The sequence below is a fragment of the Saccopteryx leptura genome, chromosome 1 (assembly GCF_036850995.1).
Source record: "Saccopteryx leptura isolate mSacLep1 chromosome 1, mSacLep1_pri_phased_curated, whole genome shotgun sequence".
NCBI classification, from domain to species: domain Eukaryota; kingdom Metazoa; phylum Chordata; class Mammalia; order Chiroptera; family Emballonuridae; genus Saccopteryx; species Saccopteryx leptura.
Window position 1 is genome coordinate 170,146,124 of NC_089503.1, and position 22,952 is coordinate 170,169,075.

The 22,952-nt window shown below is 39.4% G+C and overlaps 1 protein-coding gene across 1 annotated transcript in view; it reads right to left on the minus strand.

The window, feature by feature from the left end:
- The window catches only part of USH2A (usherin), a 538,690-nt gene extending 515,950 nt beyond the window's left edge, over positions 1-22,740 (minus strand). Inside the window, exons 1-3 of the mRNA XM_066379924.1 lie at positions 22,523-22,740; positions 21,191-21,882; positions 17,765-17,930 (exon numbers count right to left, since the gene is read on the minus strand). Of these exons, the coding sequence (XP_066236021.1) occupies positions 17,765-17,930; positions 21,191-21,675 (651 nt within the window). The 5' untranslated portion in view covers positions 21,676-21,882; positions 22,523-22,740. The remainder of the gene's footprint in view (positions 1-17,764; positions 17,931-21,190; positions 21,883-22,522) is intronic.
- Positions 22,741-22,952: the final 212 nt, after the last annotated feature.

Below are 22,952 nucleotides of genomic sequence, written 5' to 3' on the forward strand. Positions count from 1 at the left end.
CCTAGCCAGGGCTCCATTTGCTTCCTTTTGATTATTGAATGCTCTTCTCAACTTCATTCAAGTTTCTTGCATCAATCACTAACCTTCCTGTAGATTTTCATCTTATTATGCTCTTGCAAAAACAAACAAACAGAAACCCTACTCAAGGCAAGCTTCGCCACCATTCTTTCCTAACTAGTCCATGAAGACTCTAACTTTTGAACCTTTTCACGTCCCTGCCCCTGATCTGGCATCCTCTCCCCATTTCTGCCTCAGGAAAGATCCACGTTAAGTTCTTTATGGTCCATGAAGCTTTACCACAATCAGAAAAAATTACAACTGACTCTGAACAACTATAACCACTCGTGTCTATTATTCGATAAATGTTACAGTTCTGATGTCTTATCCCTTCCACTCAGTTTGCTTGACCAAGATTCCATTTAGTTAATTTTGTTATTTCCAAAGCCTCTTCTTGCACACAGTGTTCAGTCTGAAAAATAAGTAAGATTGCACGGCAGTTACAAACAACCGAGAAACAGTGAGTAGAGGTAATCGAAGAATAACTCCATGTTTCAGCCTTCTAGGCATAATTTGAACACCAATCCTATTATTTCACTTTGCAGCCAAAAAATTTTATCTAGATCAACTTAAAAACCCCTAATGGGGTTTTTAAATATAAAAGGAATTACTATTAAACTCATGGTTCAATTGCTTTGTACAAAGGAGAAAACAATACCAGGCATGACAGATCTAGAATATGTAGACATTACACTTCTATGAGCCAGATAAGATATAAGAGTAAGACAAAAGTAAAAATAAATTGAATATAGAAAAACTTATAAAATTAACTTGATAAATTGGTTTCAAGAATAATAAAGGCACCACTTAGAATGCCTAAAGTTGGTTTTCTTTAGCTACAGAGTGATAAACTTCTCTGACAACAACATGTGGCAGTTAAAACAAACCTGGAATACTTCTTTTAAAGATTTTATGTATTGATTTCAGAGAGAGGGAAGGGGAGAGGGAGAGAAGTGGAGTGAAGAGTAGGAAGCATCAATTTGTAGCAGTTCCTTCTCCTATGTGCCTTGACTGGGAAGGCCTGGGGTTTTAAACCAGCAACCTCAGCATTCCAGGTTCATGCTTTATCCACTGCACCACCACTGGTCAGGTTGGATGACATTTTTAACAATTTAGTTTCCCCATTCCATTTTCACAATTTAATTTGATGTAGTTGATCTGACGAACAGAAGTCTTTTAATACAAACCAAATTTTTCTCCATGAATAGCCCATGCAAGTTAAACTACCCAAGACCATTAATGTGGCATTTAGGCCATTTTCTTCAGATACGAAACATTTTGTAATTATGAGACAAGAAGAATTTGGGTATAAGAGTTGTTAGAATATTGAATGTAGTCTCTTCAGGTGGGACAAAGTGCCTTATCAATTCAGTGAGGCAGATATTGGCTGTGTCCTGTCTTGGAAGGCAAACACAGAATCTGTTAAGTACTTAATAATGCCCTTTACAGATCCTCGAATGTTAAAACCTAATTTAAAGCAACACTTCCAAAATGTGTCACAGGGTTTCCAATGCCCTGTGCCACCAGAGACAGAAAAGTAAAGGACCTTATTTTAACATTTAACCAGAAAGGACATCTCTATCCAGCCTCCCTCTCTCTCTCCCCTCCCCCATTTTTACACTGTCTGAATTAGGGATGAGGCAAAATGATGGTCTAGTTATTAAACCCAAATATCTCACTGAGTAGCATCAGGCTCTCCTGACCTTCTAAACTTCTTGTTCGTCCGATCCTCATGAGACTACAGCATGAGTCACAGAGTAACTGGAGGTCTGTTGAAGAGCATTATTGGAAAGGGGGAAATGTCTTTGCCCAGAACTACCTTCCTTCCAGCACAGGCCAGTTACTGGGCTATTTACAGTTGAAAGCAATACAATTCTATATATTTAACTCAATGAGTTCAATTATAATTATTCTTTCAAAAAAAAAATCTAGGTTCCATGTATGGCAAAGGTATCCAAAGGTGTCTTTAATGCGACAAGCCAACAAAACAAGCATATGGCAAGTAGTAGTAGTAATAAATTTTCTCCCTTTTCGGCTGCCTGTTCTAAAACAATTCTTCAGGATACCCTCCTTAAGGCTTTTCTTTTTCATTGCAAATCCACTAAATTTGTGTCTTTCAGTTCTGTTGCTTTTTGGTTCTTTTTTTTTTTTTTTTTTTTTAGTAATTTTATTTTTTTAATGGGGTGACATCAATAAATCAGGATACATATATTCAAAGATAACAAGTCCAGGTTATCTTGTCGTTCAATTATGTTGCATACCCATCACCCAAAGTCAGATTGTCCTCTGTCACCTTCTATCTTGTTTTCTTTGTGCCCCTCTCCCTCCCCCTTTCCCTCTCCCATTCCCCCCTCCCCCCCGTAACCACCACACTCTTATCAATGTCTCTTAGTTTCACTCTTATGTCCCACCTACGTATGGAATAATGCAGTTCCTGTTTTTTTCTGATTTACTTATTTCGCTTCGTATCATGTTATCAAGATCCCACCATTTTGCTGTAAATGTTCCAATGTCATCATTTCTTATGGCTGAGTAGTATTCCATAGTGTATATGTGCCACATCTTCTTTATCCAGTCATCTATTGACGGGCTTTTTGGTTGTTTCCATGTCCTGGCCACTGTGAACAGTGCTGCAATAAACATGGGGCTACATGTGTCTTTACGTATCAATGTTTCTGAGTTTTTGGGGTATATACCCAGTAGAGGGATTGCTGGGTCATAAGGTAGTTCCATTTTCAGTTTTTTGAGGAACCACCATACTTTCTTCCATAATGGTTGTACTACTTTACATTCCCACCAACAGTGTATGAGGGTTCCTTTTTCTCCACAGCCTCTCCAACATTTGCTATTACCTGTCTTGCTAATAATGGCTAATCGAACAGGTGTGAGGTGGTATCTCATTGCCGTTTTGATTTGCATTTCTCTAATAACTAAAGAAGATGAGCATCTTTTCATATATCTGTTGGCCATTTGGATTTCTTCCTGGGAGAAGTGTCTGTTCATATCCTCTTCCCATTTTTTTATTGGATTGTTTGTTTGTTTGTTGTTGAGTTTTATGAGTTCTTTGTATATTTTGGATATTAGGCCCTTATCTGAGCTGTTGTTTGAAAATATCATTTCCCATTTAGTTGGCTTTCTGTTTATTTTGTTATCAGTTTCTCTTGCTGAGCAAAAAGCTTTTTGGTTCTTGCTGCCAATAACCAACCAACTTCGTGGTTTTTGTAGTTTTGTAATTAAAAATAAAAATTTCCCCCACTCTCTGTATTTTAATATTTTGACTTAAAATGGACATTGAAAATACACAGAGGAATTTCCCGATGATTTCTGACATAGGAGATACATTTTTATTGTGGGCGTAGTGAACAAGAAAACAGATCACTTTTAACATAAAAGCAGCTTTCTAGACATGTCACGAGGCATTTGCACAGGGCCTGTTCTCAGCCAGACCCCCATGCAAATGCCATGTTAACAGAGAGAAAAATCAAAGAATGACATTGGGGGACAGGCCAGAGTGACAATTTATCTACAGAACACTCAACAGTCCAGCGGCAACTTCCGAGCCTCTGACTCCAAGTCCTGAAGCTCCTACCAAGAAACTCCTGCTGCTTTTTCTGGGAGGAAACTCCTGCCTTTTGTTACTTACTATTTGGGACTTTCCCAGACTCCCAGTAGGTATCCTTCCATAAAAGGGATATGGAAACTACTGCATTTAAAGGCAAATCAGTTTTAATCTTTTATAGCAAACTTTCACAAGCTACGTGTGACTGCAGTGCAAGAGTAAGGATGTAAGAAATAGGACAGAAGCCGAGTCAAACAAGCACAAGGGCCCATTTCTTGAGCATCTGGTATAAGTAAAACAAGGGAACACTTCTTGGGTGAAATTGACCAATTTATAATTGCCTGCTTTAATATAAAAACCTATAAATTCTAAGACTGCCCTTTCAACAGATACCCACACATATAAGGACAATACTAAGGTTAAAAAAAAAAGATAAAATCCTGCAAATGCCATTTAAGTCATTGATAAAGGAACACAACTATTTGTTTAACTCCTTACATTTTAACACTCAGCTGTTATTTACAAGATAGAGCAATGGCAAGTCACTCTTTAAAGGAAGTAAGGAATTAGTACTTTTACGATAACAGAGTTAGTCCAGGTTGGCCCAGTGTGCTTCTACTCATAGATTATAATAACTCTTCACACGCAAACATTGAGATAGCCTTGTCTTCAGGGATGCATTTACTAAACAGGATTGTCTAATGGTTAGAAAACTACTGTATTCCTGAATCTCATATTTAAGAAAAAGAAAATTCTTAACCAGGTAATAACTTCTTAACCTGCTTCCTTTGCTCCTCTTATAAACCTCTTATAAACTCTCCATTAATTTCATGCTGAAACGATTTATAGCTAATGGAACAGAAAGTAATTGCACACCTTAGATAATTGGCCTATTTTCTTCAATGCAAATACTGGTCACATCCCTAATGAGAAAAGTATGATATTTCTAAATGTACTACGGTCTTGCCTCCAACACATTTTTATTTACAGAGAAGAGTTTTTCTATATATCTTCCCATCAGAACCCTTGGAAATCATTTAATTTCTTTTTTTAAAATAGAGCCAAGCATTTCTACCTAATGCTCAGGTATCAGGTGGACAAAATAATAGTGACTTACATTTACATCTTGCTTCTCAACTGTCAGTACTAGCTGTCAGTAAAAGAGAAAAAAAAATGACTGTCAGTGAGAAAGTATACCAGTAAATGTGGAGAAAATAATTTTAAAAATATTTTGTATCGACTTTACCATGAGCATTTCTCCTGTGTGAAATGTATAACTACGTAATTTGAATTGTTTGATGTCTTAAAATCACAGATTCTAGAAAATATGGAAATGCATGAGTAAAACATGCTTGCTTTGAAATCACTATTTCCAAGAGAGGGCCAGTCATGCAAACACAACTACCGTTCACTTGGTTAAATAAAGGATTCCAAAGCTTTGCAGTGTTATTTGTATAGAACAGGGACTTAGGCTCATATAATAAGATCTGTATGTTCTCTAAACTTCCCAATCAGAATCTTAATGATTTGAACATAACTGAAAAGTTGAGAACACCACGGAGAATAAATTTACATCATAACTGCACCTCTTCTTTTCAACGTAAAATGCCAAGTCTTAATTCTTTTCCCAATGTAAATATTCAGAAATGGCAACATTTTAAAAAAATTTTTAGAGTGTATTGGGTTATATGTATTTTAGAGTTCAATGAAAACATTTCAGAATATGTTCTTTAAATCATATTCATTTTAGAGGGCTATATATTCTTGAACTGGATAATTCTATACCTAAATTTGAAGAGAACTGAAGAATGAAATACTAACATCAGATAAACAAATACTGACATGGCAAATAGATGTGGACCTATTTTCTTGGATTCACAATTACAACATGCCAAGTTTTAAAGACTTGAAGTTTTTAGAGATGTAAGAATTCTCCCATCACTTGGGCAACTGCTCATCAAGGAGTTACTTTAAAATTAATCATTGCTGCTCAGATTTAATGAAATTAAAAGCTGGAGGAACCTGTTATATTTTTTTTATTAAAACAATAAAATAGAATTGTTATAGTCTTCCGTCCAGAGGTAACAAGTGGACGGGCAAGAACATCAGCTGTGAATATATTTAAATGTAGATTTACACAGGAGGTATTAGGGGAGGTAAAAACAGAATATGAAATAAACATTAGGCATCAACTCTGAGCTCACTGTCAAGAGTATGCCCAAGCTTCTAACCACAGAGTTCAGCTGAAGGTAACTATCTGTCAAATGTAATCTGTGCAAGTGAATATGCTTAAGCTGGTGCTATGAATCAACCAGAATTGCTTTGGTCTTATTGACATTCAATTGCGAGACGGTGTGGCTCATCCAGTCCAATAGACAGCCTGACAACACCAGGAGTGCTCCCAGTGACAGAAAGCTTTAAATATAGATGCAACTATCATCAAACACACATGGACCTCAACTCCACCATCCTCTGTAGCATCCTTTGCAATTGGTCAGTCAGTCATCAGCTGGTCATTGCACTGTGCCTAACATCAGCCAGCTTGCTCAGTTAACAAACCATTATTAATCTTAAAAAAATATAAAAAAAGAATGTAGATTTGATTGGCAGGTGAAGTCCTCCTGGGATTATCAGGAGTTTCTGTTGGGTTGTGCTTAACCCCACTTCCTCCCTGAGCAGATCGGCCTTTTATCTTTCCTACCATGTGAGACTTGCCCCCGATACATCTTAATAAATAATAACCGGGCATGCGTGAAGAAATCCTGAGGGTCAACTTTAGACAGTGCCTTGCAGATATTTTTTTCTGACATGTATTGAGTTTCATAAGCACTGCATTATACCAACAAGAGAACTAAGCTGAGTGAGGCTAAACGACTTGCTTCGAGTTGTTTCCCCTTGGGCACTGTGACCTCGCCAGCAGGTCCTGCCGGCGCCCATATGCTTTTGTTCCAGGTCTTAATCCTACACTGAACAAAATCCCTCCTCGTTCCCTTTCTGTCAGTGCTATCTTCAACCAAGAAAAACGTGTTGACTTCTGAAGTGCGTGCGACACTCTGCTCACCTCTGCTAAATATCCCCAATCTTGCCGAATCCCATCCACACCTCTGTCACCTGTACCATCTATCAGAAGAATGGCTAAGACAGGCCGTAGTAGGTAGGCAGGCAGGTAGATACATCAACCACATCAAGTAAATGCTGAGAAGGATGCAAAGCATCTATAATTTCAAATTTGATTGTGGGAAAACAAAATGATACAGCTACTTTAAGGAAAAGCTTGGCAATTTCGTACAAATTTAAATGTATACCTACCATAAAAACCAGCAATCATACTCTTAGATACTTATTTAAAAAATGGATCAGAGGTTTCTAGGGCTTGGGGGTGGGAAGAAGGCAGTGACAATGGAAGGGTAAAACAAAGGGATATTTGGAGTTTACAGACCCTTGTGTCCATGAATTGGATGCTGGTTACATAACAGTATGCATTTACAATAACTAATTGAGCTGTACACAAAGAAACAAAGCAAATTTTACTGTGTGCATATTTTTTTAAATGAATGAAAACTGTCAACTGAGAAAAGCATCATACAAATAAGTGATAATGATGTCATTTTGCCATTTCTATATCTTCACTAGAATGAATAGCAAACAGATGTTTCATAGAAATGATAAATATCACCTGCAGATATCTTTCAGTTGTCAATTTGGCAAAGAGTTTAGATCATCAACTTAAAGCCCTAATTACTGGTCCAGACATTTGAAGTCTAACCAACTGAACTCACACCCAAACCTGATGCCACCTGCAAAACACTTTTGAGACTTCTGCAAGAATGTTCTCCTTCCTCAGTCAACTATTTAATGAAATCCCATTCCTTTCATATAACCAAGACTCATTCCCTCTTATGCATAATATGTCTAATGCTAACAATTCTATGCACTTTCTTTGAATAGGAATTTTTAACAATCAACTTTAACTTGTGTCATTTTTAAGCCAAAATATCTGTCACCAATTTAGACTTATTAGCAATCCTTAGAAACTGTGTAGGCCATCTTAGAATTTCATTTTTATCCATTTATACGTTCCTTTTTATACATTTATTGCTTTATGTTTTCATATACTTGTTAATTAAAAGTAGTTAACCTGAAAGGTTTTTCTATATAGGTATGATATTACAACTTATGCCTCTCAAAAAAAAATACATATACTGTACATGTCATAAGGAAATAAAATAGCAACGCAGTTTTTCTCAATGAAGGGCAGTTTCATCCCTCAAGGGACATTTGGAAATGCCTGAAACACATTTGCATTGTCTCTGGGGTAGAAGTAAATGGAGGTTGAGAACCGCTGATTTAGTGGGTAGAGACCAGAGATGCTGCTAAACACCTTACGATGTACAGCACAGCCTCTGCACGGTGAATTATCCTATCTCCAAGGCCAACAATGCTGAGAATGAGACATCATGCCCCAGAGCCATCATCCTGTTCAACAATGTGAGAACAAACAAAATTACAAACTAGGGTAATTTCAGGGCATTTTACTTATCCTGTTTCAACTATTCCAAAGATATAGATACATATACACCAGTAGGTTAGGCTTTTCTTCAATATCAAGAAGTAGAAATAGTACTTTCCTTTATTTTTTTATTCAGAGAGAAGCAGGGAGGCAGAAACAGGCTCCTGCCTGTGCCCAAACGGGACCCACCCAGCAATCCCACTAGGGGGTGATGCTCTGCCCAATCTGGAGCCGCTACTCCATTGCTTGGCAACTGAGCCATTTTAGCACCTGAGGCAGAGGCCATGGAACCATCCTCAGTGCCCGGGGCCAACTTTGTTTCAACCATTCAAGCTATGGCTGCTGTACAGGAAGAGAGAGGGAGAGGGGGAGAGAGAGAGAGAGAGAGAGATGGGGAGGGGTGGAGAAGCAGATGGGTGCTTCTCCTGTGTGCCCTGACTAGGAAGTGACCCCAGGACTTCCACACGTCTAATGCTCCACCACTAAGCCAACAGTACTTTTCTATCCCTGCTCTACAAAGACATATGATGGCACCAACTTATTTTATTAGAAAGAAATATAATGTTACTTAAGAAACCAGAAAGCCATACAAAAACAAGACCGAGTGCAAGGAACCCCTGAACCAAAGACTTTCCGCAAAGGGACGCAGTCTGGCTTGTAATGTGGGTCTTCCCGCGAAGGGACCCAGTCTGGCTTGTATTGTGCGTCTTCCCATGGAGGGACCCAGTCCTGCTTGTACTGTGTGTCTTCCCATGGAGGGACCCAGTCTGGCTTGTATTGTGTGTCTTCCCGTGAAGGGACCCAGTCTGGCTTGTATTGTGTGTGTGGCACAATAAGCAAACCTAATACATTTTCATTTATGCTAAATCTTAAATTCCTCAGTATTTTCTATGAGGCTGTTCGAAATAGCATCTAAAGTGGGTATTTATTAGTAAAAATAGCATCCTTATGGGAGCTTCCACCATCCAGTTAAAAATTAAGCCACCTATCATTAATGTTCAGTTACACGAGGGTTAATGTTTTAGCACAGTCTAATAGGTTGCAACCAAAATTAACAACAGTTCATAATTATAGATGCTAATTTGGATAAGCTCTCACTAATTAATAGAAGAATTTATCCCTGGTATTTATTTTAAACACGATCAAGCATTGCTTATTATTTTAATCACTACATGAACCAGTTATACATGGTACAAATGAACATCAACCGACATATAGTAGCACAAGAAACTCCTAGTTGATGAACACTGCAAATAATGACAACTGCTTCTGCATCGCAATGACTCTATTTCCCCCCATTCACAAATCAGATGTAAGCCAGGGTGCTGGGCACTGCAACAGGGAAAGAGACAAGGTTTGAGGCTCACAATGGTCTTGTCAATGCTTAAAGTTGCTTCAAAAAGACATACCTGCCAAAATGAATTGAACTAACATGTCAAAGAGTACAAACTGCATTATCTCCTTTTTGCTCCATCCTTGTGTTTAATAGGAAACATTAGCAATTTCTCTTTTCCTGAAGTGTTCATGGTCCCGTAAATTAGCTAAAATAATGATATGCTGATGCCCAGTTAAACGTGGCCCTTGCGTCGAGCCTGAATTTCTGTTTGTTTTTTTTTGTTTTTTTTTTTCTTTCTTTCTTTTTCTGAAACTGGAAACGGGGAGAGACAGTCAGACAGACTCCCGCATGCGCCCGATGGAGATCCACCCAGCACGCCCACCAGGGGCGACTCTCTGCCCACCAGGGGGCGATGCTCTGCCCCTCCGGGGCGGCGCTCTGCCGCGACCAGAGCCACTCTAGCGCCTGGGGCAGAGGCCAAGGAGCCATCCCCAGCGCCCGGGCCATCTTTGCTCCAGTGGAGCCTTGGCTGCGGGAGGGGAAGAGAAAGACAGAGAGGAAGGAGGGGGAGTAGGGGGTAGAGAAGCAAATGGGCGCTTCTCCTATGTACCCTGGCCGGGAATCAAACCCGTGTCCCCCGCACACCAGGCCGACGCTCTACCACTGAGCCAACCGGCCAGGGCGAGCCTAAATTTCTAATTGAGAATTAATCTCCTGCTTGCTCATCTGAATGACAGGGCTCTCCACCAACCACAGCCCTGGCAGCGGCCACAGGCAAGAAAGGACAAACTTTGTTGGCCTGCATAGTTATTAGTTATTCTGCAGCTAGCCCATGTGATATTGGGTTCAGAAATGATTCCAACTCCCTTTAACTTCATTTTGGACAAAATAGTGGCTGGAAAATGTTTAGAGAACCTGCAGCCAGTTGTGGGTTTCTCACAAGCCCTTTGCAGTGAGCTGGTACACAGGAACACTGCTGCAATTTATGCTTGATCTTTAAGTGGACGTAAGTAAGACCAGGTCTAGCTTCTTCTGAACTCACTCTGCAATACTTAACCAGCACATCTTCTCCTCTGCCTTCTTCCTACATCCAACTTACTTCCTAAAGGATTCTTCCTCATGGTTCACCATTTTAGTCAGTGTACTTTAGAGATAATGAAGGGTATATAACAACAAGCATTAGGAAATGATGGACAAGGTCCTATTGAAAACACTGTGCCACTTGTTCTGACACAGGGGGCATAGCCCTATTCCTCCCAGACCCTCACCCTATAGTTAAGCATCCATGCACATAAGACAAGAAACAATAAGAATGATGCTTCAAGGTGGGAAGGAGGAGACAGAAAACTCAGGGATCTCTGAACATAAGAAACAACAGGGCAGTCAAGCCCTTTGGTTTTCTTGTTGGCACCCACTTATTCTACACAGAGCATTCCAGAATCTTCTATTCTAGAACTGCATAGATAAAATAAGTTTCAAGAAAAGTCTTCTTCTCCTAGACAGAGGACCAGGAAAAGGGGGCAGAGAAGGGTCAAACACGTTAGCTAAACAACTTTGTCTTGGTGTATAAGCACATACTGTGTTTGCTCTATGGGCTTATAACAGTTTGCAAGTGGACTGCACCAGGAGCCGGTAAAAAATAAACAAAAATCATGGGTTATCTGTCAGAGGAAAAAAAAAATGGTCAAGTTCCTAACTCCACGTAAATCCTAAGCCACTTTTTCAGCCTTTTTCATTTAACACATGATACAGTTTTTCTTTCTTTCTAAAATGCTGAGACTCCCTACTTTTACTGGCACATTTTGCTAGTTTTCACCCTCAGGCAGTGCTCACGTGTTCCTGGTATCTAAAATTTCTTCCTTTCTCCCTTCCTCCGCCTATTAAAAATATACCCATCTTTCAAGAGTTACTCACAGCCCACCTTCTTTATGCAGCTTGCCTGGCATTTCTGAATGAGTGGGTCATTTCCTGTCTTGAATTTTGATTATTTCATTTGTTCACACTTTAATCCAGAAAAAAGGAGGGGATAAAGGAGGGAAGGGAGGTGGGAAGGGAGGAGGGAAGGGAGGAGAGAAGGGAGGTGGGAAGGAGGAGCAGAGATGAGACAGACCACCTGAAAGCTAAGGCAAACACCTGAGGCTAGAAGAAGCAAAGGAAGGTCCTCCTCTATACGTTCCAATGATTTCAGACCTCTACCCTCCCAAACTGGGGGAAGATAAATTTTGGTTGTTTTTAGCGACCCAGTTTAGGGCAGGCCTAGTAAACCAATAAACAGAGATAATTTAATTTAATCAAAAAATCCTTCCTTACCTTCAGTGATTTGATCAAACTGACCATCATATGATCCCATAAGACATATTATAGTTATAATTCTGCTTTCTTTGGTGTGATTGTTTGTCTTTTAACAGACTGTAAGCTCCATCATAGTAGGCTATAAAATTCTTTATCACATTATTTCCTTTATGTGTCATGTGTGTGGTATAAGCTAAAGACAGTGAGTATATCTCTGTTCCCATTTGTAATGGGGGGAGGTAACATTTTGAGGAATCATGAAATATTTTGAAGGTTGCACAATTTTTAAGAAAAATGTCCAAAATGAAAGCCTCGCTTCCTGACTAAATATTGTATAATACCATATTTCCCCATGTATAAGACATTTAATTTTGGGGACTAAAATTTGAAAAATAAATGTATTATATAGTTATTGAACTCAAGTTTTCTTCATCATAAAGTTCATACAACTTCTTATCCGCAAGAAAAAGCAGGAAATGCAAGTAAAAAAATATCTACAACCACTGTTTAAGATGTACCCAGTTTTTAGACCCCAAATTTTTCGGAAAAGGATGCATCTTATACATGGGGAAATACGGTACATTCCCATGCAAAACCGCACAGAGGATAAGTTTTATTTGGTGGTTTTCCTTCTCTTCATAATCAGCTAAGAAGAATCCCGTCTTGGTTCATAACAAGGCTCAGTTCTGTGTGGCAGGGAATGGTGGCCAGGACGGATTACGTGGGATGCTCCATCTTTATTTAATCCACTGCACCCTTTCCTGACTGCCACACACACGAGAGAGATATTGAACTGCAGCACTTTATATAAAGTTATGTTCTGTCATGCACTTAAACCACTTGCATCAATGCAGGAGAGAGTCACACAATATAGTGATTGAAATTATTCGTACAAATCCCATAAACATGCTAGGCATTACAAATATTTACCTTTATAAATATGTACAAACATGTACAAAAATTAACAGTCACTTCACTGTTTTTTTAGTTCTTGGTTTTTTAGGAGGATTAGACATTTAAAAATAAATTATTCCTTAGATTTTCATAGTGATTCAGGTTCATGGCAATTTATTATTATTTTTTCTGGTTAAAGGTCAGAGACACTCAAAATAGTCAATTTAGGCAGGAAATTTAACCTCTCAGAGGCTCACTTTTCTTACCTCGGTGATGGAGATAATGTGCCAATGTCACAGGACTAGGATTAGCATTTGAAATTTAAGCATGTACATTGTTTAACACAGTACATAAAATCAATGGTCAATAATGGCAGTAAGCATCATGTTTCCCTGATTATTCCAAAAAGCTTTGTTAAATTCTATTAATCTTAGTTTTGAAGAATTAAAACCATTCAACTAACTTGGGTGATATTCAACTGGCTTGATACAAACAGAAGGCTTTGCACAGATAAATGATGTTTAACATGCACAAACACATAATTATACTTACAAGCAAAGGAGATTACTAAAGAATTGCCACAGACTGGGATTTTCAGGGAAGGGGGCTGGAGGTAGTACTCCTGTGAGCATCCTAGAACACAATGCTCACTGAAGGCTGCTTGGACGTTTCACATTCTCCCGATCAATAGAGACAGAAACGCCTTTATACAGTACACATGTGGACACACCCGCCAGAGATTTATTGAGAGACTTGCTGTAGCAAGTCTAACAAATGCTAGTTAAACTGCATTTTCTCTTTCTCCAGAACTATCAATAGGTTTTTCTTTGATTTTATTTTTCAGATTGAGTCCATAAATCAAAAGAACATATTTCATGAACAAACTATGATTATGAAACACCTATTCTTCATCTATCAATTCCTAAAACTTTATTCACCCGTGTATTTCCCTTCATCGTATCAGATTAAAACTGCACTTTGTTACATGCTATTGTAGCTAGAGTCATGTGTGGCTCTTGAATTGTGAACAGCCCCATTTCCTGCTTCCAAAGTTTCAGGATTTCATCAGCTTCAAATTACAGTAATTGTTTTATTGCACTTTAGCACAATTATTATAGGATTACTGTACTAATGATTCTTTGAGGCTATTTGTCCTATAAAATGTGTGGAACTGCTTAAGGGAAAACAATATCTTCATGAGAAACTCTGAGGTGTTACTTTTAAAAGATATTCAATTAAATGTAATACACTTCTAAGCTGTATTTCAACCAATCCACAACAAACTGCTTAAGTAAAATCTCTTACATATTTCAAACCATTTTTTTTAAAAAAAGAAAATAAAAAAGAGATCTTTAATAAAGACAGCATGTGCTGATTCAATATAAAAACTAAGGTTTTAAAAAAATCTGCTAATGCAATCAGTGTTCCCTGTTTGATAATAAAAAGACTGAATTGATTGTTTTCTAGTTATCAGACAAAAAAATATGACATAACAAATTTCAGCTTAATATAATTTGCAATAGGCAATACATTAAACTCCAAAGTGAAATTTATATTGGCAATCATGTCAGATTCAAGTCCCTGAAAATATTAATTTAAAAACTAATCATATTCCAACAGGTTGATGCTTCAAAATGCTAGTTTTTGAATAAAAGCTGTTAGAACCATTACTATAACATTGGGCATATTTTGTTTACGAAATGAAACGTCCAATGTTCAATCTGTCTGGCTCTTCCTGGCATTTTTTTTTTTTTTTTTTTTTTTTGCTTTTTTGCCCAGGGATTTAATTATTTAAAATCATTTTTTTTTCTAAATTTGGAAAATAAGAATTCTGATTTTATTGATAGAAAGCTGATAACAAATGAACTGTCTGAGGTTAGTACAAGATCTGTCTACTAATTTTATGTCACCCTTCTTTGTAAGTTAAATTCTGGTTTCTGAGCCAATTCCATGAGTAAAGATGAATGTCTTATTTTTTTATGCACACAGACATACACACACACACACAGTGTAAATTAATTGATTTGTGGCCTGATTGGAGAATGACTAAAAATATGCATATACAGTAATTATGGACTTCCAATTTAAAATTTGACTAGTCTATCAAATATGTGGTCTATCCTGTGCTTAGCAATGCTGAAAGTCCCTAATCCCCAAAACAAACAGGATTTGGAAATGCTGCATAATAATTCAACAGTAAGTTACATTTTATATGACAATGTACTCTTTGCAGTTAGATAGTTAAACAGTTGTTAAGCTGCCTTTGCCCATATCTTGGCCATAAAACCTATCCCAGAAATGTTTCTGAGTAAACCTCCCGCAGCATGGGGAAGCCAGCGAAAGGGCAAGCCTGGACTCAGCCAAGGTGCTGGCTCTGTCACCTATGGCCTAGACACCTTTCCCAACAGCTTTCCACACTTTAATAAACTGTGCCTCACTCTACAGTCCAATGGCCACTTCTTTTTAATTAAGTGAGAAGTGGGGAGACAGAGATACAGACTCCTACATGCACCCCAACCCGGATAAAGCCGGCATGCCCACTAGGGGCTGATGCTCTGCCCATCTGGGGCATTGCTCTGCTGCAACCAGAGCCATTCTAGCACCTGAGGCAGAGGCCATGGAGCCGTCCTCAGCGCTCGGGCCAACTTTGCTCCAATGGAGCCTTGGCTGTGGGAAGGGAAGAAAGAGATAGAAAGAAAGGAGAGGGGGAAGGGTGGAGAAGCAGATGGGTGCTTCTCCTGTGTGCCCTGGCCTGGAATTGAACCCGGGACATCCACATGCCAGGCAGGTGCTCTACCACTGACCCAACCAGCCAGGGCCACCTGCTTTTTTATGTAGGATTCAAGGGAGCTTCATTTTGTTCATCCAGCCCAATCCTCTTACACAAGCACAGACATGGAGTCAAGTGCATTTGTTAAGACTACACAGTGTCAGAACCTGAATCAGGTCACTCCACTTCTCATCTCATCATCTCACTGCCTCTTATCACAACTTTTCAGGGAAGGGCATGTTCCTTATGCAACATCTATAAAAGAAATTATTATAAATATAAAATCTTAAATGTATTCACCAGTGTCCACTAAAGGAACACCTATACCAATCTCCTATTTAGAATAAATAATTGACCTCTCATTTCTCTTTGAATGAATTCAGATTTTCATAATGCTGGGTACATATCCCTGAATCTATCAATACATGTCAGATGAAAAACAACTGATCTGCATGGTTTTTCTAATATTTTATGCCTGTAGAATAGGGAAAAAAAAACTTATGTAGAAATAAATAAAAGCAGTGTACAAATCGGAAAGGACAAGTTTTCTCTTGATAGTCAAACAGTTCTGAAATAAAGCATCTCATTAAATCATAAGTACCTTCACCTTTTCTTGAAAGAAGGGTAAGATTTAAAGATTTATAAAGAAATTTTGCCTCAACTCAGAAAGGATTCGTATTTGACATGTATCGAGAAGAAAATGCTGATTTCAATAGGCACTCTAAGAGCATTTTCCTCCCAGGAGAGCCACTCAGTCATGGTTACTTCTTCACATTTGGATTTTCAACTTCCTCCATAAAGCTTTTAATGTACTATTGCCTGCCAAAGCATGGCATGGGGCGGCAGATATGGAAAAATAAAGGCAAGTCAAAAGAACTTTTTTTTAATCACTGTGGATACAAAATTATGAAAACATATCGATTGGCCACTGTCTACAGATTCCTTTCCTTTGGAAGTTTCTATTTTGCACATTTTTAATATTATAATCCAAGCCTGTTGCACTGGTCAGTGGGCAGAATGGATCATTTTAAGCAATAGGACAAATCAGGCCCCTATGTGCAAACCACTGCACAAACGTGAGGCAAGCATGAACGGATTGAACCCACCTGTTCTACAGTCATGGCCTGATATCAGACCTCACCATCCCTTGGTAGGTCCTTTCAACACTGTTGGCACAGAAATATTGTTCCTGTCAAGTGCATTTGCTGAACTCATATCTGGACTAAACGCGGAGCAGATAATGCATGAAATGCTGATTGAATATCACTCTGCCAATGCCTTCCTATAGAAATCAATCACTGTTACCTCTCTGCATTTCTATTTTAAATGCTGTTCCTAAGGCTCTTTATTCCCTGCTTTGCAAATACATGGCGCCATTTCAGTTACAACAGGACAAACCAAAGGTATGTACAAAGTGTGTTTAAATCATCAAGAACAATTTCTATGCTGAAATAGACTTTAAGATCCAAACCATAATCCTCATGAGCCTCTAAGGAAGTCTACTCACTACCTGCTTTGGAAGGGGGAGATGAAAATGTGTGAAATCAAAGATTATTTTCATAAAATGAATGAGGATACAAATGTCCCCTGGTGCCAATGGAGTTCACAAGGACCAGTGTTTGCATGCCCCTATGAGATCATACCCTGAGAACTGCAGACACAATACCTCTGGTATGAAAGGCAAGGGCGACTTTTGTTTGCATTGGGCCATTACAGTGCTCTGAAGACTCAAAAGGATAAACTGTGTCTCTTCCCAGGGACCATAAGATAACAGACATCTCACAGTTATCTCAGCCTCTAGCAGCTTCTAAGGTTAATGCAAACTGAGGTTGACAACTAAAGTAGTAATATAACACCTTTCGAGTGCCTCATGTGTAAAATTCATTAGTTCTAAGGTCAGCATTTGAACGCACCAGCCAAATTTTATTCACATCATCAGATGCTCTCTGCAAAAGGCAGCTGCAAACAGCCAGGTGGGTGTTTCAACACTGCCATGACTAGTGAAATTACCTCTAGATGGCCCAAAATCCTGACATTTCTGAACAACATAAAACACACTAACCAAATACAACAGAAATTTCATGAGGATGGTATTACTCCAGATAACACTGTCCTAAGCTTCTAGGGGAATTTTCACAGCAATATTCGGGGAGACAATGATGGTATATCAAGAGCTGCATCATTAGGTCATTTAAATATTGATTTTCCTTGAATCATCACTTACACAAACTTGAAGTATAGGAGACCCTGCTTCAGATCTTGTGGAAAGATGCCATTTAAAGGAAAGAAAAAAAAAGATAGATTCTTATGGTTAACCGAATGTTAAATATTTTTTATTTTACTCACCTGCACACTAAGATGAATCCATCTCTTCACAAGAATTCTCCCCAGTGTTATTACTTTTATTGGAGTCTGCAAACCATTTACTGTGCGATAATAAAATGTGGTCTCTTTCTCGGATATAGTAAGTTTGAACACAATCTGCCCATCCACTGTCTTCTCTATAACACACCTTAGGAAGCAACCAGAAAAGATAAAAAAAGGTCAGCGTCCAACCAAAAGGTGTGCTAAGGCTTCATGTATTTGCCAAGGGGTAGCTGACCCCAAACTAGACTCAAAAAGGCACACTATGAATAAATGTCTGTCCATCATTACCTTCAGAATAAGCTTTATCCCAAGTAAGAAGCCCTTTTATTTCAATAAAAAACAGAATTCTTGTTTGTAATATATTCTCCAGAACCTCAACACCCTTTATTAGACTTTCATGGTGCAAAGTAAAGTGGGAGAATCCTCCTGCAAGACTAACACTTAGCTGATTGGCTCATTAGTCCTCTGCTGTTTCCTTATAGGAAGTGAAACAATGCATATCCTGGGTATTGAGTCACCAGTGCAAATCAATCTTTCTTTCCTTCCTTCCTTCCTTCCTTCCTTCCTTCCTTCCTTCCTTCCTTCCTTCCTTCCTTCCTTCCTTCCTTCCTTCCTTCCTTCCTTCCTTCCTTCCTTCCTTCCTTCCTTCCTTCCTTCCTTCCCTCCCTCCCTCCTTTCTTCTTTTTTTCTTTCCTTTTGCCTAGTAAAAGGAAGTTAGTGTCCACAGAGGGCTCTACACTGCTCTGTTTAATGCCCACGGTGAGATGGAGGACAGACCACTATTATCTTTACCTCCTTGCTCATTGCTGGCCAGAGGTAAAAGCTGGTGTCTGTGGGAGGACTGGCTGGCTGGCCCTGACACTACAGCCCAAGTTAGGCACTGAGGTCATGCCAACGATCTTGGTGAAATGACCATCCAATCTTCTAAGAACACAGTGAAATCATATTTTGATAAACAGGATTTTCAGAAAGTGTCTAGCCTTGAGTCAGGCCAGTTATAAAAAAAATTTTTTTTTAATCACTTCCATCCTAATCACAGAGATACTCTTTGCCTTCCCAGCCCAGGAATCTCCGTGGTTATGTCTGATCCTGGAACCCTCCCTGCCCAAGGCTGCTGAAGGGTATTCCTTTGGGCTCACTTAACATTGTGCCACCTTGCTAATAACACTAATATCTCTTCCTGTTAGATCATGAGTTTTCCAACAATAGAAGTGTAGCCTGGTACATAGTAGATCCCTGAAAATGATGAGTTAGGGACAAAATGGAGTTGGAGTAGGAAGCATCAAGGGGGCCAACGTGTGATTGGGCAAACCAATAATTACTGCCAAAGATGTTTCAAAACTTTCCTTAAATGATAAACACATTATTCACAGACTATTCCTTCTCACTTGCATATATTCTCTCCCAGAGTTTAGAGGTAAGAGTAAGATTGGGGGACACTTAATAGTCACAATTTTACTACCACTATTTTATTACATTTTGAACATGCACTTGGTGATAAAGTTAAGAGAATAAGTATACATTTGGGGCAAATAAGTTAAGTTGACATAAAGGGTTTTATAGAAAGTAGAAATAAGGTTTTACAGAAATTCTACCATAATGTTTTTTTAACCCTTCAGTAGGTGGTTATCTCTAAGTCACTGGAATGAAAGTGTTTCTCTTTAATTCCCTGACTGCAGGTCCTAAAACAAGCTAAGAAAAAAAATAACTTCTATTCATTTTTCTTGAGTTTCAATCTACAAGTTAGCATTTGACCATTACTCAAGAATGTGTTTACCAAATGCAGGCTTATTTCTCCAAGCTTACTGAAAATGCATTTCTTAATATGTTATTGATTATCTTCCTTGTGATTTTGTTTGCTTGTAAACATACTAGCTTTGGTAGATAATGAATGTGAGAGGAAGCAGGTAGCAAAATATTTAGGAACTGGATTTATCCTGCTCCTGGATAAACAATAATTGGATAATCCGCATTTTGTTTGTTTTACTTATCTAGTGTAAACACCCCGAAATTCCCCCAATTCCCGTAGGTATTTTAGTTTTGAGAATGAAAATGACCTTGATGTATGGGACTCTCAAAACTGTCAACCATGTGTTATAGCCTCTAAACTACTCCTCTGTCTTATTCGTGAGAAATGATACCAGCAGAAAATGAAGAATTTGGTAGAGACATATCCTTTGGAAAAAATATTTTGTCCTAGCCATATTTGTCAAGAGAGAGTTGTGTTGTTCTTTTTTTAAAGACTTTACCCTAGTTACATAAACTAAGTGGGCTGGACTTCCCAGTATGTCAAACAGTAAGATAATGGGATTTTCATTTAGGGATGATAGAGAAATTGACATGATGGCCAATGATCATTTTCACTCCAAGTTTTTCAAAGAATAAAAATATGACAACTCTCGCTTGGGAAATAAAAAAATAAATACCCAAGGTATTAAAATCTTTTTTTTATGAGATTATCAAGACTTTTGTGGTTTGTTTCACAAGTTCTTAGATATTTGGCCAACACTCTCACACAATGAAAATGTCACATGGGGAAGAAGAGCCAAAAGCCCTGCAGGAAGACAAAAAATAAAAAATGCCTCTCAACTGTCTTACTTACTCCAGTGTCCAGATTGGCTCTAGAAACTTAGAAAAAATACATTAGATGTCAGTTTTAGGGACTATTACAAAATAAAAACTTGTGATTATAAAAACTGATAAAAAAATGATGTTAAGAAAGCCCCACCCCAAATTCACGGAAGACACTTCTACTGGGATCAATGACATAAAAAGCTTTGAGAATCTACGCATTTCCTAGGAGACAAGAACTCCACGAGGCAAAGGGCTAAAAGTGATGCATTTTTCAGAGGGGAAAGATTATTCACTTAGTCAACTCATATCATTGGGCATTTTCCAGGAGTCAAACAAATTTCTTGGGAAAGTCAGGATGACTAAATCACAGTGCTCAGAGTTATCTGCCTAATGAAAAGTTTATGCCCTAGTCAGGGCAGGTTACTGATACACACCTAGATCCAAACTTTGAAAAGATCAATTATTTTTATGACCAGTCCCCGTGCCCTATATCTCACTGAGCCCATTTCCGCCCCTGGCGGCTAAGACAAAGGTGGAGCTAAATAAACTACTAAGAAACACGAGACAGGTGTGAATATGATTGTCTGCAAGGAAACCATTCTTTTTTGAGGGTTCCCTTCATTATGGAAAGGAGAAAAAGAGAACTAAATTTAGGGAAAAGTCCTTGGAATGTGATCTCGAATAGGAAAGACTGGCATAGGCACTGGTCTTCAAGTGTATGCATTTCAGATTGTTAGCTTTCATTCCTAGTCAGGAGTTCAAGTTGGAATAATCTTCGCTGCAACAAATTTTTAGGCCCCTAGGAAAGCTTACTCTCACTCTGCTACTTACATTGCACCCTTGTGCTCAGGTTTCAGCCACACAGCTAAAGTAAATGCTGCCGCCAGCCTTGGAGAAGGAGGGGACGTAAAGCAATTCTTGTGACTTCCGAATATCAGACTCGTGGAATGTTGTGGGGCGTTGGGGCGCAGGTCCTGCTTGTCCATGGCAATGCAGCCCCTGAGGCCAGTGGAGAAGAGGGCGGAGTAGTTTGGGGGTGCGGACCCGTGAGGGCAATCCTGAATGCAAAGCTGCTGGGTGCAGAACTGGAGGCTCTCCGCAGCTGCAGAGCTCTGGCAAAACGTGCTCCGATCTGGGAGTCCACATGTGGCTTGGGTTGGCATGACAGCAACAGTCTTGAAGGCTCCCACATTCTCCAGCCTAGGGAACAGGCCCTGGGAGCCAGCCAGTGGTATGAAAGCAGAAAAGGCCAAGATCAAGGTTTCAACAACGTGAAACAAGAAGCCAGAGTTCAGAGGAAAAGCTAGGCCATTCATGGTTACAACAAAGCATTCTCCTCCCGATAATGCATGCTTAAATAAGTAATCAGGCCACGGCAGCTCACCAGCCACACCCGGGAGCCAGGTGCTCTAAGTGGCATGAAGATCCTCCATCTTCGGGAAGCTGCGGACACGCTTTCACACAGGGGCAGGAACACTGGAGACGCCCTGGGCAGTGGCAAAGACATGGGTAGCAGCTGGTGTCTGAGAATCAAAACCAGAGTGTCAAGAAAAAGCAGCTCTATCATGAAAACTTAAGTTCTTCCTAAGAATGAGGACTTGGAGCCCCTGATGAGAACATGACTGAACTTCTCAAAAAATAAAAACACCAGGAAGGACACTGCCTCAAGTAAAATACTCATTCTTTTGGCAGATATCTTCATTTTGTCAAATATATCAAGCCCTTTAAAGTCCACAGGACAACTGGGTTTGCATACACATATAGAGCATCTAATTTTATTAGCGGATTTCAGCACCGTGAGTTCAGATCGTTCCTCGACCCCAGAGGATAGGCACTATCTGCTTCGCAAGGTAAAGAACCTCCTAGGTTTTCTTTGCACATGCACCGTATGTTAGAAAACAGAGCTAACTTGCAGATGTTTGGAATCAAGCTGGCGAAGCACTTTGGGCCTTTCCCCCTTATCCCAGCATGTGCAGCAACTTTAAGCTCGCAGTAAAGCTGCTTAGAAACCCAACACCATCTGTCTGTCCTACACCTTGGTATTTAGTAAACGCTTTATATTCGTTTTTCCTCCGATGGACTACATATTTGTAGGTTAAATATGGACCCCCCCACCCCCACAATTCTGTGTAAGTAATTGTATTGATAAATAAGCTGAGTTACCATTTCTTTATTGCATTTCAACCAGTCCCCTCAGTGTGACAAATGGCTCTTCACAGGAATGCGGTCCCTCGTTGCCTGGCAACACAGCAGTGACCCCCAGTTACTTTTAGCAAGTAGGCTGCAAACCGCAGAAAGGCTGCGAGGGAGACTTGGCTGCCCAAAGATGGGTCCCTGCACAGCAAACGCTCGGTTACCTGAGACTCAGCGCAGTCAGCTTGGTGGCCCGCCTGCAACTGAGCTCCCCAGCATTCGGCAGGTGCTTCTAGCAGTGGGAGGGGCCCAGATGGGCCAGGCGTGCATAATTTTAAAGTAGCAGTACACCTTATCCTGTGGTCCCCTTCGCCTCTCCTCTTTCTGCCTGCATGCACCTCAGTCCATTCCATCGTGCCACTAAATGACCTGCCCCTGTCCGTAACAAGTAATTTCCAGG